General features: G+C 47.7%; 1 protein-coding gene across 3 annotated transcripts in view; it reads right to left on the bottom strand.

The window, feature by feature from the left end:
• Positions 1 to 27363, bottom strand: part of SOCS7 (suppressor of cytokine signaling 7) — a 33323-nt gene extending 5960 nt beyond the window's left edge. Inside the window, exons 1-9 of one of the 3 annotated variants that reach the window (XM_037033603.1) lie at positions 26322 to 27363; positions 19704 to 19768; positions 17295 to 17399; positions 16734 to 16835; positions 15734 to 15864; positions 15071 to 15239; positions 9729 to 9857; positions 3035 to 3170; positions 2487 to 2636 (exon numbers count right to left, since the gene is read on the bottom strand). In XM_037033603.1, the coding sequence (XP_036889498.1) occupies positions 2516 to 2636; positions 3035 to 3170; positions 9729 to 9857; positions 15071 to 15239; positions 15734 to 15864; positions 16734 to 16835; positions 17295 to 17399; positions 19704 to 19768; positions 26322 to 27283 (1920 nt within the window). In that variant the 5' untranslated portion in view covers positions 27284 to 27363 and the 3' untranslated portion in view covers positions 2487 to 2515. The remainder of the gene's footprint in view (positions 1 to 2486; positions 2637 to 3034; positions 3171 to 9728; positions 9858 to 15070; positions 15240 to 15733; positions 15865 to 16733; positions 16836 to 17294; positions 17400 to 19703; positions 19769 to 26321) is intronic. The other 2 variants (XM_037033604.1, XM_037033605.1) reach the window with 2 other exon arrangements.
• Between the last annotated feature and the right edge of the window lie 27 nt (positions 27364 to 27390).

The following is a 27390-nucleotide window of genomic DNA, read 5'->3' as shown; positions in this document are numbered from 1 at the left end:
AACCCGGCTGGAAGGAACTGTAGGCCTCTGCAGCTGCTGGCTATTGAAGAGGGCTGATAGGGAATCACAAAGGCCTGTGCAGCTTCTACCTTCTGATGGAGCTGTTACGCCCCAAACACCCTGGCGTGAAATTCCCTGGGTAACAAACCAAGTGGTCCACTCAGAACTCCCAAATTAAAATCAGCCTGACCAACGAGAAGTCCGAAGGACCACACTTTACCCTTTACGACCTTTCCCTTGTGAAGCGTTGCCTCCCTTTCCCAGCAGGCCCTGGGGCCCACGCCAGGAGCGAGGTGAGCAGAGCAGGATGCTCCTCCTTTGACACAGGCCGCACGGCCAGCGCCACAGTAAGAGGAGACCCTGGGAGTTCCGTTCGGTCCTCTGCCAACACGTGGCTAAGCCCAGCCTACCCCTGACCGCATCATGCTCTTTCCCACCCCGGGGCCTCTACACTCAGAGCCCCTTTACCCAGAATGCTCTGCTCCCAGGTCCTTTTGTGGTAGACTCCTCGATTCAGTCGGCTGCACTGTCACCACCTCCTCACAGGGGCCTTCCCTGGTCACCTAAACTTGAGTGGCACCCACCACTGATCACTAAACTTCCCTTAGTTTTACTTTCCTCAGGACACGTACAGGCAACCGAAACTAACCTACGCCCTATTCACGTGTCCGCCGCCGTCCCTCCCCGTCCCTCCCCGGGAGAACGGCGACTCAGCCCTCTATTCCCAGTTTACACCGATGCTCTACACAAAGACACTATCTGCTGAATGAACTCACAAATGGCAAACTCACCAATTCCTGTGGAAAGCCCATTCCGCTTTCGGACCTCCGTTAGAAAGGTTCCGCTAAACTGAACTAAAATCTAAATCCTTACAATTTATACCCACTGTGGGCCCTGCCCCACCCCTGGCCCACACAGAATGTGTTCACGCTCTTCCTTAGAAAACCCATCACCTCTGTCTCCGAGCCATCGAGCCTCTCCCACCCTCAGACTTCCCTGCTCACGTCCATCATTTATTCCCACATGAAGAAGTCTGGAACCCTCCACCATCCCCGGGGGCCTCTCTGTGAACGTGCCCCTGACCATGCGTGCCCCCCAGCCCTCCAGGGCACAGCAATCGAACCAAAGGGCCCTGATTACTCCTCAAGCGTGCGGTCAGGCAGGTGGGCCTCCTGCATGCTCTTCTTCCTTTCCACCCTCATCTCAGCCACAAAACCACCAAGCAGAGAAATGCTACTAAACATCCAGGCTTTTAGATGTTTTAGGAGACATTTCTGAGGACATACAATTTGCATATAATTGAACATCTTAGATATAGTATATTCAACCCAGGCCCTTTAAGTCAAAACTCCACGGCCTTCTGGAGTTACCATTTGCTGATCTCTCCTTTCCATTCCTTCTCCCTTGGTTAACCCTTACTAGTGCACTCCCTCCTGCACCTTCTCCCAACGCAGGGCCGAAGGCTTCCAGAGTCGGGGGAGACACACAGTGGGCTCACTTAGCCGTGGCTCAGGGACACCCCTAGGACAGAGACACCAACCGTCACTGTCATTGCAGAGAGAGCAGAGAGGGTGCAGTTACTGGAGCCTCTCTAAGGTGGTTGCACTTGCGGTTTTTTTCCCCTTTGTTTTTTATGGGGATTGAGACTAGGGAACAGAGGTTAGAAGAGAAGTATTCAGGGCTTAACCAGGAAACTCCACACTGAGGGAAGATGGGGGCAGGCGCCACTGCACCCACGCACTGGAATGTGAGATCTGCACACCAACCCACACTCCCAAAGTCACTGCTCTGTGGCAATTTTGTTCCTTCCTCGCCTCTACTTTTCAGTGTTCACATTAATGAAATTTAAAAGACTAATTAAAACCCATCTGCACAAAGTATTCCACAAGAGTTTACGGGCAAATAAACAAACAGACTCAGTGTGGCAACGGGAGGACAGCCTCCTAGATAAGTGAACTTCTTAGTTAATTCACTTATTCTGCTGAACAACTGACTCCAGAGTGGCCCAAATGGGACACTGAGGGAAGGGTGAGCTGTGTTCCACACCCCCATTCCAAGTCATGGGGCACAGTGGAGCTTTCACTGAAGTGCCTGCCTACTGCAGTTAAGGTGCTTCTTTTGATGAAGTTTCCTTCCACTTTGGTTTCTAGCTTTGCGTGTCACTTGGGCAATATCAGGAGGATCAGCCAAAGTATGAGAGCAGGCCGCACACTTAGCTACTGTATGTGTGTGTCATCCTCCTTCTCATGTTGAGTGGTTAGCCTGCACATTGCTTGACAAATACTCTTTAAGCCTCCCTTGTCTCTCAGCTCTTCTCCAACTGGGGTGCCCTTTGGGGACTCCATTATCAGATGTGGTAACTATGGACAGATGCTTGGGTCAGGGGCATACACATGGGGTGGCGGGGGTGGGGGGGACAAGGCCCATGCACGATGACAACTGCCCAGGAAGAGGTGTAGCTGAACAGAGAGGCAGAAAGTGCATACCCTTGGTGGTGACCAGCAGGGGCCCCTCGCTACGTGGACGGTTCCACCTCTTGCTTCTGTTTGGAAATGAGCTGCGCTTCCTTTAGGGACAGGTACACCTCTTCCTGAGGATCATAGTAGTAGAACTTCCGAATATAAGAGATCAGAGGTCTGTAAAAAACACAAGAGGGATACACACGCAGTGTCATTTACAAAGACTATAAAAGACCTTTGTTCAGTCTTCTTCCTTCTTCTCAACCCCTATGTGATTGAGACTACACCAAAGACTCTGCTACCCGAACGAAATTCCCACTTTCTCACTTGTTATTTCGTCTGTCTCCTCCCCTCCACCCTTCACAGAGTCTGCAGAAGGGAGGCTGACACACGCACACCTTCTTTCCTTCTGGCTGCAACGTGACAGTTGTAGAGTTAGGTGCCAAGACACAGGAGAAGGGAAAGGAGGATGCCTGTGAACACTGCCAGGCTCTGCCTGTGCAACTGGCTTGCGAGCCTCACTGATATCCGCAACCAACCCTCCTGCCGCCCCCACCTTAAAGACCGCACCGTACTTAGGCAGTGGGAGGTCCGGGATGTGATCTATCCGGACGAGCTGTCGGATTCGGAATCTGCAAAGGTGCTGGAGAGATTTGACATTGCTGAATCGGGACACTGGATAGAGCAGCTGGACTGGAGTTGGTGGCAGTCCTTTGAGAATGGAAACCGAGAGAAACATTTAGAGGGAACAATGTAGCTAATTAGAGTTTCCCTTAGGAAGAGAGTCCAGGCAAAGGAAATGGGCTTCTTTACAGTTCATCCGCGTGTTCTGTGCAAACGCTTTCTTCCCCAAAGGACTGCTGACTTCCACCCACGGGTGCAGCACGGCCACATTCCACTCACGAGAATCTCTTCTTCCTGGCCCAGGCCCACGCTGGCATCAAGTTTTTGTTTTGTTTTTTGTTTAGATTTTATTTATTTATTTATTTTTGGAAAGAGGGAAAAGGAGAAAGACAGGGAGAGAAACATCGATATGTGAGAGAAACATCAGTCAGCTGCTTCCTGCACACCCCCACCGGACTGGGGACCTGGCCTGCAACCCAGGCACGCACCCTGACTGGGGATCGAACTGGCAACATTGTCAGGTTTGCAGAAGGACGCCCAACCCACTGAGACGCACCAGTCAGGGCCTACCATCACTCTTAACAGCTGAGAACCTTGCTATTCAGAACAGTTCGAAGAGAAATGCCAAGCCAGAGACTTTGCTGGGAGCCAAGTCGCCAATCCCAGGCCTGAGGCTCTCAGGGAAGGGTAAGAACAGAAGGCATCCCTGCTGGGAATGCGAGCACTTGTTCAGCACACGTAGAAAGATCCTGGAGAGGAGGACTCAGACAGGCTGTTCGGAGGGGTTCCCACCACCTTCCAAGTGAGAGCCTGATAAGGGAAGGTAACAGCTGGGATCAAAGTTCCCAGGCCTTTCACTCTGCCATTTACTTCAAGCCGGGCAAGCAGGTTGAGCCACTTCTTATTTCTCAGCCCAACCACTCTTCTTGCTTCTGAAATTTTAGATGGGGCGCAGGAACAGAGAAGAGGGTGATGCTACTGAAAGCAAAGCAGCTACAGCAGCTTGGGCAAGCCGGAGTGAGTGCTGCTCGGTGCACAAGAGCCTGCGGACAGATGTGGGCGGGCCCATGGGAGCCCCACGCCCCGATGCTTCATCGATGTCAGCAGCAGGCTCTGGGCTGGGAAATTCCAACCCCTGCAGAATGCCTGGGACCCTGACACAGGTTCAAAGGGACAAAGGGCGCCCTAGTTTCAACACACAAAGGGGCTCTGGGAAGTAAATAAGCAAACTGCTCTCGGAAAAAATCTGAGCTGCAACGTCTTTGAAAAAATTTTTCCTCAGCCATTGTCCTAGCAAAAGAAATCCTGTAGACACAATTTGTTGGAAAATAAAATACCTATTATTTTGTAAGTTTATTGTCAAAGTTTTAAATTTTTGTTTCAAGGCATGAGAAGACGCAAATTAGAGCTTGCAGAGTGCCTCCCAGAGCCTTTACATGATGGTTGACAACTGACTATCTGGGAAAAAAAATCAAAATACATATCATACTGTTACTAAGCAAACAGGCTTACCTTGACAACATTTAATTCATTTAGTCTCAAAATCTATACTTTCGAGACAAATATCACTATCACCCTCCATTTCACAGAGGCAGAAACTGAGGCCCACTTGGCTCAGAGAACACGCTCACGGCACAGACCCGGCACAGACCCAGCGAGGCTGCCCGGCCTCCAACATCTGCTGTCTGGGGAGAGTCTGGCCCGGGGATCGCCCCTCGGGTCCAGGGGCGCCTCGACCCCTGGCCGCTCTCCTGCCCTCTAGTCCTCTCTTGCTCATTCCTGCCCTTCCCAGCCAAAGGCTTGTATTTGCAGTGCTGCAGCCCCACTCCACCCACGTGATCAGCCCTCACACATCATTTGAAAAACAAGAATTCAAATATGGATTTCTCTTTTAAATATATTTAAACTGCCCTGGCTGGTGTATCTCAGTGGACTGAGTGTGGGCCTATGAACCAAAGTGTAGCGTAGGGAACGGGTCTGTCTGGCAATGGCATATGTGGCTCAGCCCTGCATCTGAAACCCGACAGGAGCGAAGTGGCGGGCGGGAGCCAGACCCTCGGATCGGTTTCCCCGTGGGAACTGGCCCAGGAAACGCATCCAGACTGTCTGGCTTGCTCTTGCTACAACTCCTCGCCCTGGTCGGAAACAGTTGATGTTTGTCATCTGTCTTCAAGGTCATTTCCAAAGCTGTGTAAACTTCCCCAAGGACGGAGCTAATCAGCTCGCCACCTTTCCCTTCTGCGTTGGTTATTTTCGTTTCCTTGCTTGTGCCTAAAATGTAGACAACAACATTCTGTGTAATAGATAATAAATCCTTCTTTGATGTAAGACCCAAGAGACACAATAAAAGCCTGTCCAGGCAAGGGTCGGGGCACCCTCCCCTTGAGAGAAGCAGCGGCAGGACTCTCATCAGGAGAGAGTACCTGTACCATCCCTTTTTCTCCACAGGACTGCCGTAGTCTGTGTGTATTTGTTCTCGTCTNTTTGTCATCTGTCTTCAAGGTCATTTCCAAAGCTGTGTAAACTTTCCCAAGGACGGAGCTAATCAGCTCGCCACCTTTCCCTTCTGCGTTGGTTATTTTCGTTTCCTTGCTTGTGCCTAAAATGTAGACAACAACATTCTGTGTAATAGATAATAAATCCTTCTTTGATGTAAGACCCGAGAGACACAATAAAAGCCTGTCCAGGCAAGGGTCGGGGCACCCTCCTCTTGAGAGAAGCAGCGGCAGGACTCTCATCAGGAGAGAGTACCTGTACCATCCCTTTTTCTCCACAGGACTGCCGTAGTCTGTGTGCATTTGTTCTCGTCTTCAGTCGCAGACCACGGAGACTCTTTAGGATACAGTCTGCCACACCAAAGGGTCACCGGTTCAATTCCCAGGGCATGGTTCAATGCCTGGGTTACGGGCCAGGTCCCCAGTAGGGGGTGTGCAAGAGGCAACCACACATTGATGTTTCTCTCCCTCTCTTTCTCCTTCCTTTCCCCTCTCTCTGAAAATAAATTATATACTTCAAATTATATACTTCATCATATACTTCAAAATATATATATATATTTTTAAACTCAAGTGGCTTTAAAAATTATTTTGGGTTCAAGTGCCCCTTTGAATTTCCCCTTTCTCTAATATGTTCTAAAAATATTCTTTATGAGTTAACCTATGGACAACAGAAAGCTTTTGGGGATTGGTTGTAATGTTGCTAAATTCAACATGATGCTTCAGAGATGAAAGTAATTTATGAATCTAATTATTTATTCTCAAAGATTCAGTACTATAGGACTTGTGCCTAAAGAGATCAGAATAAGCAGCATACAATTATCTGATTGTTTGCCTACCTGAATTTTAATGACTATACATTCTTGCCTCTGTTACTGTATTACTTTCAGCCTTAGGTACACAAATAGCAATTTGAAACCTGTTAATTCTCTGATGTTCCCTGGTGTCAGCCTGACCATTCACTGTTTGCTCCCCCAACACAGCAAATGACTGGAGCTCCCCATCCACAGCCTGCTAAATAACAGAAGGGGTGAAAATGGAAATCAAGCCAAGGTTAGACACCAGCGCACCTAAAAGGGAAAGGACAAGGTGAACAGGGGTCATCGGGAACTTTCCTCTAGCCCTCACGCCAGGGGTGCTGGGCACAAATCCAGTTACCAGCTACTTCATTATTTTCCCTTCCCCCAACATGGACCCGGGTAGAGGTGACGAATCTCTTCTAGGTCTAAAACAGGAACATGCAGGTCTTTCTGCCACACCAAGTGTTCCCTGAAGACCAGGAGTATCCAGCCCAAAATGTCAATGGTGCTCAACTGAGAAACCCTGGGGCACAGGGAAGGCGCATCACTGAGCAAACAAGTAGAACCTCAATAATGATGACAAAAAAGGAGGTGACTGGTTTGCTCCTAGTTAATTCAAAGTGTGATTAAAAAACAAAGTATTTTATCTTCATGCACTACACAGACGGTAAAGATTCTCCCAACTAAGGACATGCTCACTAACGTGCCAAGCGGATCACATTCTCTTTTTGAGACTGCTGCCTGGTGTTAGGGACTTGGTTTGTGACTGTGAAACGGACCCCAGAATGAAGTGTAATCAGTGACCTCAAATTTGTTACGACCATATTCCAATGCTACGATGACAAGAGGTAAAGGGAAACCAGCTCCGGGCGCCATCACTTTTACCAAGGCCCGCCCCCCNCCCCCCCCCCCCCCCCCCCCCGCAGATGCTAATTATTCCATTTGTTCTAATTAACTCCTTGTGCTCCTTATTTTTCCCCATCCAGAGCTTTCCCAACAGGCCTGGCTCTACGATTCCTAGTCTCCCTGGTGTCCCTTTATCACAAGTCTGGACGCCCTGCTGGTGCATCCCACTCTAGATTTGAGCCAGAGAAAACCTGACTTTGACTCCCAGCTCTGCAACAAACTGCACCTCAGTTTTCCAATTTGTTAAAAGAGAGAGCGAGACTGTGATATGCTTTCAAAGGATTCTGTGTGGGTTAGGTGAAATAATACCTGGCCCCTTGTGGGCACTCAGTCATCACCATCCCAATGTGAACAGAGTCTCCTTTTCGAATCGACTGAGTTAAAATCCCTTGTGCAGGATGGCAGAGCTCAACCTAAATGCTATGACCACCTCTCCCCACACCAGTTCCTGCCTCTGATAAGCCGACCTCATGGAATGCCTAGACCGTTATGACCAGCAAAGGAGGGCAGCCAGCAAGTGAAGGAGAACCCAGGCTTTGCCTTCTTTCTCTGTTCCATCCCTTCCAAGAGAGGTCACTTAGGGTCCAGAGGCAAACACTCACTGTCCCGCCTTCTCAACTTGATTACACTTCTAAGTGCAAAGGGATGTCCTCCTTGCAGCCTTCACCACAGAAAGACACCTTCCACTAACAAACACGATTCTGTCTTCTTTATGTGGTCTCTGCAAATCCTAGCGCTCCCATTCGCTTACTGCTACTTCCTCCCACAACAGACTGGTGGTAAACGAAGCACAGGGTCCGTGGTCAGCTGGGGCTGGGTCTGAACCCCGGCTTCAGCACTGATCAGCTAAGTGACCGTTAGAGTAAGTTCACTTTTGAGCATCAGCCTCAGTTTACTCACTGGCAATATGGAAATAGTCTTATCCATAAATAACAGACCAACCTGTCAGCTAAAGAACCTAGAGAGATGTCAATGAAGAACCTGACAGAGCAGCTGGCATATGGAGGACACTCAATAAATAGCAGTGATTATTACAGTCTCTAGCCATTCACAATCTTCAGAATCTTAGTTAAAACTCCTGCAGACAGGGCACATTTGTGGAATGAAATGAGCCATACTTGAGGGGTCCAAGACTCCACGAATCAATACTCTATAAGGAGATACATGCCCCAGACCTCAAGACCCTTTGAGAGGATTTCCCTGGCTCGCCCACGGGACATTGGCCTGCCCCTGTTGGTCACTGCCATGCCTCCTATTGACTTCGCCCGTGCCACTGCCTTTATCTTCCCACCTGTCTCCCCTTTGAGGCTATGAGCTTTCCGAAGGCAGAAATGTGGCTCACTTTCAGTACTGAGATACAAAGTAATGTTTGTTAAATAAGTACCCCCCCAAAGCTACACACTTTAAAAACTGCTAAGCAGGGTCAATTCCTATAAGAAAGGGATTCTAACTTTTCCCTCTAACCAAGTCAACTGCATTAGACCCGACTGTGTTGACAGCACTGCGGCAAATACTAAATGAGGTGAGAATTAATACAGTTCGCACCCCGTCAAGTCTTATTTAAATCACAGAGATAATAAAACACATTCCTGTAACCTGGCTCAATCCTGATGTTCTGCCTGAGGCTCCCTGCAACTTCTTTTTAGAGCAATTTCTTGGCACCCTGTTTGTTTAAAAATGTTAATTTGATTCAATGGGAAAGCATGACGTTCTCATTTAAGTTCTATTTGTATTTAACAAATGCCTCAATTTATATGCTTTTCATTTTACTCTTCCCAATACTTTAAAGCAGATTCCGCCAAATCACCCCTACCCCCCTTCAGCAGCTACTATACAGATCCCTCCCTACTTAGTGGGCAGCAAGATGCACAACCACACCAGCCAGGACGGGAACTGCCCAGCACCCCCAAAGGGAGAAACGTTTTTGTATTCAACACCGGTAGGGATACAGGCCACTCTTTAACGAGAGGTTCAGTGAGACACGGACAAAAGCTAGGGCAGACTGCCCATGAACTCGCGTCCCTGACCCTCACCGGTGCCTTTCTAGTGAACACTCACTCTCTTCACCTTCCCTGGTTCTGTGGAAATGACACAATTGCTCTCACCTCTGTCTCACATGTGAGTGTAAGATGCCTGGATCAGGGACAAGGAGACTCTGGGTGAAAATACTCACACAATGCCTGGACGTCAGTGGAAGGTCAGTTTTCTCATTCATGTGGTCAAAGGGGCAGAGATTCCTTCTCTATACGTTAAAGGATTGGTTAAGGGATTAACGTACAAGGGTAGGGGATTACCCACTGGGCTCTGGAAAGAGTAACTGCTATAAAAGCCTGGATAAAAGGCTTTAAGTGTGGATTTTGGGGGCAGGGGGCGGGGTGCATTTTGATACTCCACTGGGCTGTACCCAAGTTAGTTAAATAATTTTATGATAACTACAGCCTTACCTGGAACCCTGGATCTCAAGAAATAGAGAAATTTCCCATTCTTCGAATGCATGATGGCTCTCTTAATGAACTCCACCACTGACTGACAGCGATCCTCAAACTTGGGATGACACCACAGGCTGAACGTTCCTGCCATGGAAGATCAGGAAGAGGTGAGAAGGTAAAGCACTTTTAAAAGACCTGGGAGGCTGGTTTGCACATTTTTATGATTCTCACTTTTGGCAGGGCAAGGTTTCATGGGGAAATCTTTAGCCCCAGCTGAGTCAGACAAAGGTCCCTGAAGCCACCTGGTTCACTGTTACTGCTTGTCCTATAATTAGTGAAAAGAAAGGTACTGCCTTTGATAAGACATACATTAGGTCTTACAAGGCTTTTGTTAAAGTAAAAAATAAATTCAAGTCAGAAAAAAGATATAAAAATACTTCATTGAATTTCTTTTTTTAAAAAATATATTTTTTTGATATATCTCCTTGGGTAAGGAAAACAGAAGGAAAAACAAACAAATGGCACTACCTCAAACTAAAAAGTTTGGCACAGCAAAGGAAACCATCAACGAAATGAAAAGACAACCTACTGAGCAGGAGAAGCTATCCACCAATGATATCTCTGATAAAGGATTAATATCCAAAATTGATAAAGAACTCAAATACCTCGACACCAAAAAAGCAAACAACCCAATTGAAAGGGGGCAGGGGACTGGAATAGACCCTTCTCCAAAGAGGAAATACAGATGGCAGAAAAGATGCTCAACATAACTAATTATCAGAGAAATGCAAATTGAAACCACGCGGAGATACCACCTCACACCTGTGAGAATGGCCATCGTCAACAAATCAACGAACAACAAGTGTGGGTGAGGATGTGCAGAAAAGGGAACCCTCACGCACTGTTGGTGGGATACGGATTGGTGCGGACACCATGGAAAACGGTATGGAGGTTCTTCAAAAAAATTAAGAATAGAACTTCCTATGACCCCGCGAGTTCACTTCTGGATATATACCCCCCAAAACCAAAAACACTATTTTGAAAGAATATATGCACCCTTATGTACATTGCAATGTTATTTACAACAACCAAGGCACAGAAACAGCCCAAATGCCCATCAGTAGACGAGCGGAAGAAAATGCTGTGGTGCACGTACATGATGTTATGTTACTCAGCTGTGAAAAGGAAGGAAACAGTACCATCTGCGACAGCATACAGGGACAAAGAGGGTCTTAAGCCAAATAATACAACTCAAAGACAAGTACCATATGATTTTACTTATATGTGGAATCTAAAGAACAGAACAGAAACAGACTCACAGATATAGAGAACAGACTGACGGTTGCCAGAGGGGAGTTGGGAGGCTGGGTGAAAAGGTAAAGGGAGTAAGTAAAGTACAGATTGGCAGTTAACAAAACAGTCATGGGGATGTACAGTCCAGTCCAGAGAATACAGTAAAAAATACTGTGATGCTATATATGGTGTCGGGTGGGTACTAGACTTCCCACAGGGAATCACTTCGTAAGTTATGTGAATGTATGATCACTACGCAGTCCACCTGAAACTAATACTGAATGTCAACTGTAACTGAGAAAATATTTTTAAAAGGCTACCATAGCAAAGCGAGTGTAAATGGCACCCCCTCAAGAAGATCTAAGTCTTCAAGTCTTCATGGGGCAGTCGAAGAAAGTCAAGAAGAGGAGTTTTGTGGGTATTACCCATTCATGTACATGTTGGGCACAAAAAAATTCTAAGTCTTTTCTTTCACTTCTAAAATTCCACACCCCAACATGTTTCAAAGATCACACCCCAAACTTCAGAATCCCAAAGGTGAAAGGGAATCTGAACTCCCATGGCTTGAAAAACTCCCCAGACTAAAGCTCTTAATCCAAAGAATCACCTGCAAAGCAGTGCTGAATCACTCAGGAGAACTGCAGGTCTACGTCTCTCTAGCTGCCCCGACAGTATCACTTAAAAAGACGAAGACAAACGCTCCATTGCAAACCGGCAACCAAAAGGCCCACAAGGCTCCTATTAAAAATTCCACTTATTCAAGGAAGAAAAGTCTCTTTGAACAAAAAGTAACTGGAGAACCATTTGAAAGCTCTCTCTCACTCTTGGCATGTCACCTATCAGCAACCTAGAGGTCAAACATTTATCCATCATTACCATCGCCTAGCCATTTATCATTTTAATAGGTTTATAAAAATACTTCACTCTGAAATGCTTTGCTTTCCATTTTTTTGTTTGGTTGTTTGATTTTTGCTTTTAGGAACAGCAGGAAAATAGGCAGCTGTTTCCCCTACGGTCATCTAACTAACTCTCAGGTCTTTGGACTGAAGTTCCTTTCTCTTCATGCATCTCTGAGGCGGAAGTGGGGGCAGAGGAAACCATGGACAAAGCTATACTGACCTCAACAGCTACTTCCTGCCTCGAGAGAGAAGCAAACCAAATAAATTCAGCAGAGCACGGGTGAGAGCAAGAAGGACATGGTGCTGCCTCAGGAGAGTGTGCAAGGGACAATCATTTGAGATGAATGGCCAATACAGCGCATTTAAGGTGATCATATGTGAGAAGAGTGTAAAGGATGGGAGAGGCAACTCCCCCAAATCCTCAAAATTCTCTACACTTTTAAAATTTACAGTATGTGCAGGTATTTCAACGAATGATACATTACCCAGCCCCACTGCCAAGGACCGTTACAAGGGTCTGGCCCACACCACATAGAGGATGCCCTGTTGTTAAGTGTGTGTTTAACAAGCCGTGTCCTAGATACGCGGGCAGCACGGAGCACGTTGTGACTGTAGAGGAGGGGGCACCACTCGTGAGGCCGCAGGCAGTTCTAAAGCATGTCGATTCCACAGACTCTCTGAATTCTGATGACTATCTCCTAAGAGATGACAAAGCTGACCGAGAGAGGAATTATCATCGTCGTGAGGACTGGCAGAAAAGCTAATGCGACTGTCAGGCAAAGAAACTCAGAATGGAGACATAGGTAGACATACTGTGCCTCCTCCCACAACCAAAATAAGGACAACAACAACTTAGAAACAAAATAACCACCAGAAATGACAGAAAAGTGAACTGTATGGAAGTCTGACAACCAAGTAGTTAAAATAGACACATTCATCTAGACTGGTAGGAGGGACGGAGTCAGGCAGAGAGGGGTCGCACCAAAAATGCAGTAGCACCGGGCACACAAGACAGCAGTGGGCAGACCCTGGGTGTGCAGGCAGCAGCTAGCCAACCCCGGGCGCCGGGTGGCAGCGGGCAGACCCAGTGATTGTGAAGTGGGGCATGGCGCACAAGGCCAGGTGGTCCCACATTCACACACAGATAAACCAGGCAAAATGGGAGCAAGACAGACCTCACAACCCAGGGTCTCAGCGCAGGGAAACGAAGCCTCAAAACACCGACTGAAAACACCTGTGGGAATTGAGGCGCAGGGAGAGACTCCCAGCCTCACAGGAGAGTTCATTGGAGAGACCCAAAGGGTCCTAGAATGTACACAAGCCCACCCATACGGGAACCAGCACCAGAAGGGCCCAGTTTGCTTGGGGGAAGCAGTGGAAGGAACTGAAATTCAATAGAGAGCGGAGCAAGCGCCATTGTTCCCTCTTGGACCCCACGCCCACATACAGTATCACACCCCAGCCACATGGGTTGCCCCGCCCTTGTGAACATCTAAGGCTCCGTCCCTCACTACCTGACATGCACAACCTGACCAAAAAAGGGGGGGGGGGCAAATGGAAGAACAGGTCGAAACCCCAGAACAAATACAACTAAGCGACTAAGAGATAGGCAACCTATCAGATGCACAGTTCAAAGCACTGGTAATCAGGATGCTCACAGAACTGGTTGAATATGGTCCAAATTAGAGGAAAAAATGAAAGCTACGCTAAGTGAAGCAAAAGGAAAATGTACAGGGAACCAACAGTGACAGGAAGGAAACTGGGACCCAAATCAATGGTTTGGACCAAAAAGAAGAAAGACACAAGAATTCAAAAAAATGAGGAGAGGCTTAGGAACCTCTAGGACATCTATCTTTAAATATTCCCACACCTCAATCAAAGGGGTAACAAAAGGAGAAGAGGAAGAGCAAAAAATTGAAACTTATTTGAACAAATAATGAGGGAGAACTTCCCCAATCTGGCAAAGGAAATAGACTTCCAGGAAGTCCAGGAAGCTCAGAGAGTCCCAAAGAAGGTGGACCCAAGAAGGAACACACCAAGGCACATCATCATTACATTAGCCAAGATTAAAATGAAGGAGAGAATCCTAGAAGCAGCAAGAGGTAGAGAGACAGTCACCTACAAAGGAGTTCCCACCAGACTGTCAGCAGATTTTTCAAAACAGACCTTGCAGGCAAGAAGGGGCTGGAAAGAAGTATTCCAAGTCATGAAATCCAAAGACCTACATCCAAGATTGCTCTATCCAGCAAAGCTTTCATTCAGAATGGAAGGGCAGATACAGTGCTTCTCAGATAAGGTCAAGTTCAAGGAGTTATCATCACCAAGCCCTTATTATATGAAATGTTAAAGGGACTTAGCTAAGAAGAAGAAGATAAAAAATATGAACAGTGAAAGGACATCAAAGTCACAGTTATTAACCACACCTAAAACAAAAGCAAACCAAGAGGACAGCTAGAACAGGAGTGGAACCATAGACATGAAGAACACAAGGAGCGTTAGCAACAGGGGAGTGGGAGGAGGAGATGAGGGGAGAAGGTACAGAGAACAAGTAGCAATAGACGGTGGGGTGAAAATAGGGTGGGGCAAGAGTAGTGTGGGAAATGTAGAAGCTAAAGAACTTATGACACATGGACATGAACTAAACGGGGGAATGTGGGGGGAGAGGTGTGTAGGGTGGAGGGGAATGAAGGGGGGGAAATGGGACAACTGTAATGGCATAATCAATAAAATATATTTTTTAAAAAATCCAAAAAACTCAGAACAGAACAGTCCAGCATCAACACTAAACTCTCTTCTTCATGCATATGATTTAATAGAAAGTATCTCTAGATGCTAATTAAGAATAAAGCTTGAGAGAACTGGTCTGGGTTATTTCTTCCTTCTATAGAGTTTCATTGGCTTTGTTCTGCTCTTCAGCAGTCTTGTTCAGGCCCTTCTGTTTGGGAAATAAGATGCTGAGAATAAATTTTGAAAGGAACCTTTACTCTCTTCCCTACCCCTGCCAACTTTTCTTCTAGTGGCTAAAAGCAGTGCTCATATTAGCATTCAATTCAGTCTATGAGATTCTTTCCCCTATCCACACTTCCATTTCTATGAATTCTTCCTACGAGAAAGTCAAACAGCAAAGGTAGAGCAAGGCTTCCTTCCAACACCAGCGCCTCTTACCTCTGTAGTGCTCCATTCTAGTGTGGTGGGTGATTCCCTGTGATCGAAAACTGAGGCTCAGGATATAACGAGGATCGGAGCTGTCTCGTACCAGGAAAGAACCGTCTGGCTTCCCTTTCAGCTTCATCTCTGCATCTTCCCAATTCATTGGTCCCCAGTACCAACCACACTATCGAAGACAAAAAGTGGTCAAGTAGTGAACAGAGCAGAGAAATATCAGAGTGTTCAACACAATCCACCTTACCACAGGAGAACCCCTCCCTTCCAAAGCATTTCAGTGGGGAAAAGCTATCAGTGTCTTAACCACCAGTAATAAATGTATTTTTAGCCCTCCAAAGTTACAGAAGATTAAGTCTACAATTCCATTACCAAGGCCCAAAGAAGAGAAGAGGGACCTAGGTCAGTTCATCTGCCACAGTCAGCTTAGACTATGCAAACATTTCCCTACAGCCCTTCCTTATCACATTCAGTTCCGCCCCCTCCCACCCAAGATTCAATTTTGTAATATCATTTATGGAACTGATTACAGTAGCATATTGTCTTGTCACTATAAATATAGAGACAAGGAAACAATTCTTCCTCTAAAAGTAATAAAAGGGGAGCCAGGTACAGAATTAGGGGGTGGGAGAGAAGGTGAGCCTCCCGTGCTCGGGCGCCACCTACCTTCTCCAACTCTCGAAGGCTGGCTGCAAAGCTGCTCGAGTCGGGCCGGTAGAGGGGACACTGGAGGTGCTGGGGGGGCTGGCTGTGTGGGGATTCAGCCGCTCGGGCGGGAGCGATCCGGGGAAATGCATCTGCAGAGCAAGAGAGTGGTGGTCACTTGCTTACCCTCAATGCTCCCAACCATAAGTACACCCTCCACCCAAAACGAGGATGCTAACTGAAGAGGGGCAAGGCATTAGAAGCTAAGCTGGAAAGGGTGAAGCCAAAGCAGTGGGGAAAAGCTGGATGGGCTGGAACAAAAAGCTGTGTGGGCTTGTGTAAGCTGTGAAGGATGGGTGGGGGCACTGAACCCCAGGAGCGGGGGCAGCTGCTCACTGACCTGACTAAGGTGACTACTTCAGGGCCTTCACCAGCCTAGAGCGATTCCAACTTCTCCCACCTCGAGGTGAAGTGCCGGTAAAGCAGCCTTGGAAATAGTGACTCGCTTACTTGCCCAGGAAGTGGAACGATTTTGCCAAGCAAGTAGAAAAGAATGCCGATTTCACTTGTTTTATTCCTTGGGTACCGGAGGCCGGCAAAGTGGGTGTGGGCCACTAAATGCTTGGTACTTATTTACAAGGCTGCAGTCAGTACTAAAAGTTCAGAAAAACCACAGAACTTCGAAAACCAGCAACACATTAAACCTCCTCACTATCCTGAAATTAAGGCAGTTTCCTCAGTGATGTCTACTCAAGGATTTAAAAAGTCTCAGCAGCAAAAACACGAAAAAATTCAATAGTCTTTTACTTCTAACAAAAATCAGATTCAACTCCATAAATAAAATGGGTTAGAAAAATCAGTTCTTGGCGTCATTTCCAAGGAGTTCTGGTCTAGCCAAGGGGTCAAAATTTCAGCTTTCCCTAAGTTCTGTTATTTCCATACATAGATTTCTCCCATCCTTCAAAAGTGTATTACTTTGTGCTCCCAACTCTTGTAGGTCTTGCCTCTAATCTAAGCTAACCTGGGGCATGGGGTGGAGGAGGCGGAGGTAGGGGGAAAGACTGCAGGGAAGACCCCATCGGAGCCACAAGGACAGATGTAGGCAGCGTCCCACTGATATCATCTAGAAGAGAGAACAAAAGCAAGAGGTTCAGAAATATGAGCACAGAACGAGCAAGGTGGAGCAGAGGAGAGGGAGAAGGGTCATCAGGCTGCCCTCTGGGGCAGGATGGCCCGACCTTCACCCTGTCTTTTTGCACGGAGGGCAACAATCATCTTAGCCTGCTCTCCTCTGCTTGAAAGCAGGAAAGTGAGGATACGCCTAAGGCGGCCCACTAGCTGTAGATTATGGGCACGATAAACCCAGATCTAGTGAACACATGGACAGTAAAGGCTGTAACAGCATGCAAGCGGGAGACCTATTCTACCACTTAGGGTGGTGACAGGGGTGCTGAGAAAGGGAAGGAAATAACAGGTTCATTGTTAGAAACCCAGGAGTGTGTTTGGCTCCTAGCAAAGAACAACAGGTCCACAGAGCTCACCCCCCAACTAGGGCAAGAAGACAGAGTGGAGGGGACTATACCTAGGAGGCTGAGGCTTCTTCTTGGAGGAGGAGGGGGAGTTGGAGGGTGTGGAGAGGTCAGGCCCCGCTGAGAGATGTCCACATCCACAAGCGAGACTGTTTCACCTGAAGGATTCACAGAGCAAGCATGTTAGAGAGCACCTTGCCCAAAGCTGAGGCCAGATCAAAGAGAGGCAAAGGGCAAGCAAAGTTAGTTAGAGGTCCCGGCTCTCAGAACACTCAAAACCTAATGCTCCTAGGGCTGGAATCCCCTCTAACACCTAGGAAGTCATTTTCACCTATACCATTTCCTTGCCCGGTTAATGATCAAGGATTCTTTAGGACGAAAACATGGCTTGACAGTGGAAAAGTCAACTAATTGTACTAACTGTGGTTTTGCCACTGACAATATAACCTTAACCACGAGGTCTTATTCATTCAAATGGGAACCACACCATTTATTTTTTCAGGCTTGTATACCAGTTTCTGCCTTCGGGGGCAAGGCAAAGCAGCTTGTTACAAGCCCAAATGGACATGGGGAAGACAAGAAGTACCAAAAAAATGTAAGAACTGCAGTGTGCACCAAATGTAAATAAAGGTCCCCGTGTTAGCCCCAACTTCTTTCTAAACGTCTAGAGTTTTCAGAATATTCAGTCACAAGAAAACCAATTTCAGGTATCAACTAGTTCCTAATAGCTAAGGCTACAGAGATGGAAAAGTGCACTCACAACCCTAACAATGAGCTACTTCCAGAGTCAGCCAAGCCAGGTCAGCTTAGAGGAAGCTCCTCAGTAGGAACTTGATGGCACATGGTGTCCCTTTAGTTCCCAGCCTGTTGTACAGGTCAGTTCTCTGCCACACCCGTTCCTTCTTGCCACCCAGCCCCATCTACCCCCTCTCCACTGAGTCATCTGAGGATGAAGAGCATTTTATTAATTAAAGCTGACAGCCTAAAATAGATTTGTTTTGGAAGGTCTGATCCACAGGTGAAAACTCAGGATTTCTCTAATTGGAGGGTGTTATTTCCAACGCCTTTTATTCCAGAGGCTAATTTGAATTAGCCCCTCAGCTAGATTTTATTGTTATAAATAGAAACCAATGTCTCTTAAAGGTCTGGAGCTGGGCTTTCAGAATCTAATACACATTTTTTGTACAAAGTTCTTGAACACTCATTACGATAAGCAGAAAGGCTCTTCTCAAAGTCATCAGTGGATGTTCTGGGAAGCTGGACTTGCTCGTCACACAGTTCTGTAGCGGAGCCCAGCGGTGCACGCCGACACCATGAGCCTAGACAAGTGTGGCTCCTGAACGGCTAGCGAGGCCTGGACTGTAGGTGCGGCGCCTCCGTGAAAAGCGGTGATTCTAAAGGGCCAAGGCTGTCTGAAACAGTAACACCAAGCCCAGCACTACAAATGGGGGCATTCCTTCCTGTAGAAGGAAACAATGACTAACCAGAAAGACATACTGCTAGAGGATAAGATTCTTTCATTCTGGGCCTGGGCCAAGACAGGGACCCCCTTCCTCACCCGTGCCCATCACAGGCCCCACTTGTTCTGATGGCCCGGGGCCGCCTCTGCAGTTCCGGGGGGGCCCACCAGCCCGCTTCACATCTTCTGAAAATGTCTATTCCCTAGTCAATATTCTTGCAACCATCTTTTTGAAGGACATAATACCAAAAGAGTTTGAAATTGGGATTTTTTTTTAGAGGCTTTTCAGCCATAACCAATGAGTACTCAGCTTTGAGACTTGGGCAGTGGGCTAAAGACCTCTTTCCTACAGCTCATTCACAAGGGAGCGTCCCGTCCTACTGACATAACAAGAGGTCTCCCTCTCTGGAGGAGCTCCTTGTTGAAGAGGAGGCAGCTGCCCAAACGACATTCGACCACTTTCCTACTTTAGTAACTTGTGCTCCTCCTTGCGGCAAGAAAGACTTAAATTAGACGTAATGAAGAAGTCAAACAGCTGCAGGAACTGCGAGCCCCTAAAATGGGTAAGATAAGAGTTCATGTAATCCCCTTTGCCCAAAGTCTTTAAAAATAGACCGGATAACCATGGTCATGTTTATTAGGCAATGCTGGACCTCCCACGGAAGCAGGGACAGGAACTGAACGTCCTCTGTGCACTGTGAACCTATAAATTTGTAATTCCTCCTTTTAATTTATATGTGATGACCCTGAACTAAGCACTGCACAACTGCCAGGGCCACCTAATTAACAGCAAGCCGCCACTACTCAAAACTATAAAGCATCCAAAGTCAAGAGCACACTCCGCACCATAAAAATAGCCTCACTCCAAACCCAGCAGGCATGGAATGAAGAAAATAACCGCCGACATGCCTGAAGCTGCCTCTGAGGTGCATCTGTAAGTGTTTCCTGACAGGTCTCAGAACACCGCAGCTTTTACACGTCAGAAGAAAGAGATCACCCTTACCTGTGAACAGGGGGCTGAAGGAGACCGGAGAAAAGGCACTTTGAGTTCTTGTCAACCTGGGTTTCCTAGGGGGTGAGAAAGCACGCATTGAAATCACTACAAGACTTAATTCCAGATGCACTGAAACAAAGCAAACCGTAGTCATTGTCAGCAACATTTTTGTAATAAAATCTAAAATTTAAAGGGGGAGAGTAAAATAATTAAGGCAATTCCTTAGACAAGTCTGGCTACAGAATTCACCAGTCTGCAAAGCAATGAGAAACCCCTTTGCATTGCTCCACACCCAGCATGTTAAAAGAGTAAAACACCCTGAGTGGCAACCAGCAAGTCCATTTCTAGAGGAAGGAAGTCAGCCACACAGTGGATTTTCATGTGTCAGAGCCACAGCTTTCCCTCTGGGCCTGCCCCTCGGACCAGGAGGTCCCAAAGGGAACCAAGGGGCATATTTGGACTCGAGACCAGCACTACAGGATGCACCTGTAGTCTTCAACCACTCAAGACCTCTGATTTCTGCACAAATGTCCCCAAGCCGTGGGTTAAAACCATCAGCTACCAAGGTGCCCGCTCAGGTCAGGGGCTCCACCAGGCACAGATCAAGACAGCCCTCTCTGAACTGCCAGCCACATGGCTCGGCACACGGCGCTCCCCCCCCCAACTTCTGCCTGATGTTGCTCCAGGGAACCAGCCAGAAAACCCAGGTCTCCTGTGAAAAGGTACACAAAAGGTAACTTTACTTTGTACCAATTTCAAATGTCTTTTCAGAGAAAAATGGAAGAAATCTAAAGACTGTGACAAAGACTTTCAGGCTAAAAATGTGCTAAGCTCAAAAATTCCATCTCAGGATGACTGAATTGACTATAAGGGGAGGAAGGAAAGACTTGTAGAGGAGGCAGAAATGTGCTGAATCTTGACTGTGGTAGCGCTCATGATGATTATATATATTTATCAAAATTTATAGACCTAGACACCTTAAACAGGGGAGTTTTAGGTGGTATATAAACCATTCCTCAATAAACCATTCTTTTAAAAAACTCCCACCACCGATGTCAGTGCCTGACTCTGGGCCTCATAGCTGGCTCACCTTCCCAAATCACTCTCACCCAAAGGACTAAGTGAAACTTCAACTGCGCCAGAGGAGGGGGAAGAGGAAGCAAAGAAAATCCTATCTAAGCCCTGGCTGGTGTAGCTCAGTGGATTGAGCGCAGGCCTGCGAACCAGAGTATTGCGGTTCAATTCCCAGTCAGGGCACACGCCTGGGTTGCAGGCCAGTTTCCGGCAGGGGACACATGAGAGACAACCATACATTGATATTTCTCTCCCTCTCTCCTTCCCGTCCCTTCTAAAAGATAAATAAATAAATAAATATTTAAAAAAAGAAAATCCTATCTAGAATTATTTGATTTTAGAAGATCTTTATGCATTTATGTTTTAACACATATATCTGAGATTCTCAGAACTCACTCCAAACAAAATTTCAAAACCATTATGTAAAGATCTTAAACATAGTCAAGGTGCCGGATTTGCTCTCCTGGCCGGTCTCACCCTCCCTCTGCCACCTCCCACATGCTGAGGCTTAACAAGTCTAATGACGCAGCCACGGGAGAGGCACTGCATCGAAACAAGACACACACACGCGCACACGGTCCCTGTTTGTGAAAGTTGCTCATGGCAGCCTGCAGCTTAGTTCCAACACTCCAGAGGGCTGAAACGGAAAGTTAGTTCCCCTGGACATGAACTTTAAGACTGAAGAACTTCCAAACCAATTTTTATTTGATAACTGTGGGTACAACATTAAACTCAGCAAGTAGAAACCTAAAGCACTGGCCTTTCAGAGGGTTCACACCTCAGCCACTTGGCCGTCTGCCTCTTTTCAAAGGAAGCTGCATTACTCTGCCATCTGCCCATGCTGGGGACGGATCTCTTCAGTGCCAGGCACTGAAGAACGGCAGTACCCAAATGCACACAGCTTGCAGAGGCCTTCTCACTCCACTTCGTCTTCTCCCCTGCCCCAGCATTTTGAAGAAGAAAAACCATAGTTTCTAGGATCTGGAAAAAGAAATACATATGAATCTAAATCCAGGCAGAGCCATTTAAGAGCCCTGGGATTTTTTTTCCTGGCAAATAAGGGAGCCTCAGAGCAGGAAGCTTGGAGAGGGAGAAGGTCTAAGAGGCTGAAAGGCTAATAATAAACGAGTGCTTCCTTCTCTCTTTGGGGAGATGCTAACTGAAAATCCAAAGCAGTTTCTGTCTCAAGGATCCTGAGAGCATTCTAATGGCAGTCACTCGAAAAGACCAATCTAGACGACTGTAAAAAACAAAGCAAGGGAATGATTAACATAACACTGAGGTGGCGGTTATGGTAGCTGTGGAGATGTAATCAGGAAGCAACACACCAGGGTCTTCAAAGGTAACTCATAACATTCTATCTGCTAAGCTCCGAGATGTGTACCTGGGTACGCATTTGATTATTATGTTGCATACACTATATACACATCCTTTTGTATATATGAAACACTGAAAATGATAGAAGCCTGTTCTCAGCTGGAAGTGCTGTTTTTTGGAGAGCATCACAAAAAATATGGATAACATTTTTAACTAACCTTTCTATACCACACTCCCATTTATTTTATTCCTCCCTAGGTCCCCTTGATGAGCATTAGAGTGCAAAGTCAAGCCATGTGCATCCTAGGAAGCTGTGTAAAAGCCAAGAAGCAGAAAGGCTTGGAGGGGAGGGTGGAGTAGGATTTGGTAGGCTATGCCTCGGGTGACAGAACAGGACAGGAGTGTCAGAAGACCTTAGGCAAAGGTCTTCACGGAGGCTAAGCAGTCCTTTGTGTCAGCTGTGCATTGCTTGTGCTTCCTGTAACAAAGAGACATGCCTCTGTCCATTTCCACTCTGCAAATTGCTAATTGTATGGCAACAGATCTGTGGGATAAAAGTTAAAAGCATTAGACTAGAGAGGCTGATGACACACTCATAAAATCACCAGCCACTTTGCAAATTCCTTGAAACCTTAATTACAAACAATGAAACACTAAGGCCCTCCCTTCTGGTCCATTAATCTCTTCTACTAATGTCCGAAGACTTACACGTGCTCTTTTCAAAAGTGACTCCCAAACGAGAATGTCCAATTATCAGACTCTACAGCCACACTTTACCTCTGCCCCTGCAGAGCACACAGTGCCAAGTCAGCCAGCCTGTGCCATTTTCAACACATCATAAGCTAGTGTCTGCTCATGTGCTACAGGCACAAAAACCATGTGTTCATTTCAGTTCCAACACACAGACATCTGTGCAGCAAGGTCAAATCCAAAACTCCAGCATAGACCAACTAAAGAACCTATGAAGGGAACTTCCAGGGAAAAGCCAAGCAGTATAGTCCAAGGACTAAATCACTGGGAATGATGTTAACAGGGAAAATATTCAGGAGCAAAGACACAAGGCTCAAATGGATAGAGGTTTCTGAAACCAGCTCTCCCAATGAGAGCTGCCGACCACAACCATTCCATGAAAGGTAGTTGCAAAGATCCATGGAGCGTGGAACCTAACACCCAAATGCAGAGCCAGGACTTCCTTCCCGCACCGTAAAGCATTTTGGTCTCAGCATGCCATGCTATTTCTTAAAAATACCCCATTCGGACCTGAAGACCCAAGGAAAAGAGAAGAGGGTTCTCATTTCTGCCAAGTCTGTCCATGACAGCAGGGTCTCAAACTGATGCCAAGGCAGAGCTGCCTCTTTCTAGAACTGTATCTCCGCCCCCCCCCCCAAACAAATAGATAGGAAACCACCACAGAATCATCCTCCATTTTTCCACATCACAACTATGAAGATCCAAGATAACAGCCTTAACCATCAACTCAGAAAAAATAAAAACTTAAAACGAACAAGGTGCCCATTTCCAACCAAGTGTGTATTATGTGATGATTCAAAAAAGTCAGATCAAATGCCATTTCTCACCAAATATAAAGGAAGACAATCAGCTCAACATATGTGAAACAGAAAGGGGAACTTCACTGGTTTTCCTGAAATAGCAATTCTACATTACACTGAAGCCCACAGGCATCGAGCCCAGCTCTGTGAATTCCAACATATGTGTTAAAGGCCTAGCCCAGTTCTTCACAGCAGAAACCTGATTAGCTGTGGGCCCATTTCTTCCTTCGCTTCAAAAGAGTTCTCTAAGCCAACTCATTCTAGAATTAAGACCCCGAATATCCAGGTAGGTCCATTTACCACACTCTAAAGCATCTGAAAGGAACTAAAGTTTTGTTTAATGTTAAAATAGGCAAAATAGTTAAGTCTTATAAATTGATTGCAGGAAGTACTTTCTAGCAATAGCTGCAGGAAAGATACTAAGAAGAGCAAAGAGAGTCATGACCAGAGGTTGCTATAAAAACTCCAAATTATATAGCAAAGAGTACAGAGACTCCAACCAACAATGAAGAGAAAGGCAATATACACCTTCTGGCAAGAGATTAAGGTTTCTCACAGCTTCCAGGTCCTACCAATTAAAACACGAAAATGAGCTAAAATTCTAAACCCATCCTTGTTTCCAACAGGGCGGACTGACTTAGGAGGGGCAGATCCACAGAAATCGCAATCGCCCCGGCCAGACTTAACCGAGTTTCTCACAGCTGCAAGGCTGCCAGCAAGACTGGCACACAGTAAGCTGTGTAAAAGCTAACAAGCAAATCTAACAGCACCAAATCCTGAGTATAAAAAAAAATCACCAGTTCGATCTTATTACTTCTCCAAAAGCACAAAATATTCCATCTCTGTTTCTCTTGTCTTCACTCTGTTCCTACAAGGACAGGAAAAAGACAGGAATCGCTCCCATTTTCCTGATGAATAAAAAGGGAGAAGCGTGAAGAAGACAGAGCTGGCTGGCGTCCCACAGCCGATGCTAGGGTTCTAAATGGAATTAGATGTTCGCAGTCTGTCCCAAATGCTGCCTCCTAACAGCAGTCAACCGAACGTTCTACACAAATACCTAGCTCTTCCCCAATCCATCAGAGAAAGCCCTTGGACCAAAAAATGTAATTCTCCAGTGCTCTGAACTAAGCTTTTCAGAGCTACAGCCCAATTTGCTCCACAGCAGAAATCTGTATTGTGCTTAGTGTGAAGGTTGGTGACAGAGCAGCCAATGACCATTAAATTCTGCTTCCAAAGGCAAAAAACCGTATAATGTTATATGCCTTTTCCACTTCCTAATCTATTAGACGGAGCAGCTAATTTCACGCCACACCTCATATCTGGTGTGTCTGAAATCTTAGCCCTGGTCCTGGTCAATATGGAACAAAGGCAAGACAAACCACAAGAAAACCAGCAATCTATCCCATGTCATTACCCACAGCTCCAGTCCCGCCATCCCCCCCGCATGAGGAAAATCTCATCTATACTGGTTAAGTGGAGCATCAAATGCAGAGCCTACAACAGAAAAGCTGTCTCAGCAGCCACACACTTTTCAAGACCTGCGCATGAGTTCTCTGGGAGGCAAATGCAGCAACATAGGTCTAGCGGAAGGGGGTAACCTGCACCAACTCCTTAGGGAGTTCAGGTTTGGTCTGATCCCCAAGATGAGACCCTGGCACAGCTGTTCTGAAAGGGCAGCAAAGTCAAACTGACCCCCACTCTCCTTCGCAGTACCCAAGTTCCTACATACAGATAGATGAGTGCTTCCCAGTCCAGGTGATACCTCAGGACCAACTGGGGAGCTTTGTAAGAATTCAAATTCTTGGGCCCTGAGACATACTGACTTTTGCCCAAAGCTCCCCCAGATTCTGGTGCACCAAGTTCTCAATTTATTCGCCTAGCCCCTTCAACAGCACAAACCCTGATGGCACTTGGTTACCACAAGGTAAGTCTCATTTTATGGACACCAAAGTTGACAACTTTCTAAAGCAATTTACAGATCTCACACCAGATGTTAGACAGCAGCCCACCCTTCAGAAGTTCAGGGGAAAAATTCAATGTCTAAGTTGGGAAGTTTCATCAGTTGGCCTAGAACTCAGGCACCAATGCCTACACCTCATACTTAGAAATCTCACATGGGCTTGAGAGCAAAGCTATTTTCTATTCTCACTGATGGTGGTCAGCCCACAGGCTTGAGATACCAAGTACATCTAGGAGACCAACCAGGGAAACATGAAGACTTGCAACAGAGATGCCCAACTGACTGTGGGCCTACAACTCCTCACATCATTCGTATGCATGAGTGTGAAAGGGGGTGGGGTGCTGGCACACGGAAAGAGTAATAAGCAAGGTGGTCAAAATGCAACACCAACGTTCGGTCCAAAGCCCAAACGGGAGGTAACAGTATACAGACACCCTGGGAAAACTTATAAGCTGGGCCAGGCTACGGGTGGGGGCCCGGTTTCAAATCATCTCGGCACTAGAGAGATGCTAACCAGCCGAGAAGTGTCAAGGGGAATGAACTCAAAGTGAAAGCCGTTTCCCATAATTAGCTCTGGCCTAATGAACGATGTCACCACTTTTAGCCCCAATTCTTTGCCTCCTTATGAAGGCCATGTCATCAGAATTGTCGGGATCTTGTTAGAATAAAAGGGAAATGAAGCAAAAAAAAGGGAAGTTCGTCAGTCGGCCCCCCAGCGGGTCTCACCTCCCTGCGTCCAGCTCCCGGCCGGCAGAGCCTCCCACGGCGGTCAGGCTCGAAGCTGAAGCAGCCAGCTCTCCAGAAGGCCTCTTGCCGGCCCCATACCCGCCACCAGAACCACCGTTGGAGCTCTTCGTGCGAAAGAGACGACTGAGGCGGATTTTGAGAGAGCCCTTCAGAGAAGGGCCCGCGAGTGGCCGGAGGGGCCCAGGAGGGGGCGGGGGCGGCGGTGGCGGCGGCTGCTGCTGCTCCCCTCTACTCAAGCGCCCTGAAGGGACCAGGTCGTGTAGCGGGAAGGGCACCGGGGGTAATTCAGGGCCTGGGGGCTGCGACAGAAGCCGGCCGCCGCCTCCTCCGCGGCCCGGACTGCTGAGCTCCTCTTCTGAGCAGCTGTTAGTCTCCAGGCTCTCGGCCTCCGACTCCAAGCCCTCCAAGACCAGCAGCGCGTCGCTCGTTTCCGTGGGGTCCTCCCCGGCCTGCGGGGCGGCAGCAGGCGGCTGGGGCTGCGGAGGGGGCGCCTGCGGGGGGCACGGGCAGCAACCCCCACCAACCGTCTTGACTCCCGGCCCCGCCGGCTGCCCGAGCCCCAGAGCTGCCAACTGCGCCTCTAGTCCAGCAGCCGGGCCCCAGGTCCGCTCGAGCGCCAACCCCGGGGGCAGGGCCTTGGGGTCCAGGGCACAGCGGTGCCGGGGACATAGCAGTTCCGAGGGTCCCGGATCCGGGGCCGCCTCCGCGTCCTCTTCCTCCGGCGGCCGACCCACGTTGCGGAACACCATCAGCTGCGGCGGCCGGGCGCCCCGCGTACCGGGGCGTGCAAGGAAGGGTGGCGGCGGGGGGCCATGGCCCGGGGGCGGTGGCGGCGGGCCTGGCTCGGGGGCCGCCTCTCCATAGCCGAGCAGGCGGCTCAAGACGCGGTACGAAGCGGCCGCTGCCGCCGCCTCACCATCCCGGAGCTCGGCCCCCTGCATCGGGGAGAGGGAGGGAGGGCGGGCGGCAGGGAGCCGGGCTGGGGTGGGGACTAAGCCGGGCCCCGCCGGAGCCCCGCCCGCCGCGGGCCCCGGAGCGACAGCGCTAA

The sequence above is a fragment of the Sturnira hondurensis genome, unplaced genomic scaffold (assembly GCF_014824575.4).
Source record: "Sturnira hondurensis isolate 20B ecotype Veracruz unplaced genomic scaffold, ASM1482457v3 Scaffold0021632, whole genome shotgun sequence".
In the NCBI taxonomy this organism is placed as follows: domain Eukaryota; kingdom Metazoa; phylum Chordata; class Mammalia; order Chiroptera; family Phyllostomidae; genus Sturnira; species Sturnira hondurensis.
This window is presented reverse-complemented; position numbering and strand designations above follow the sequence as displayed.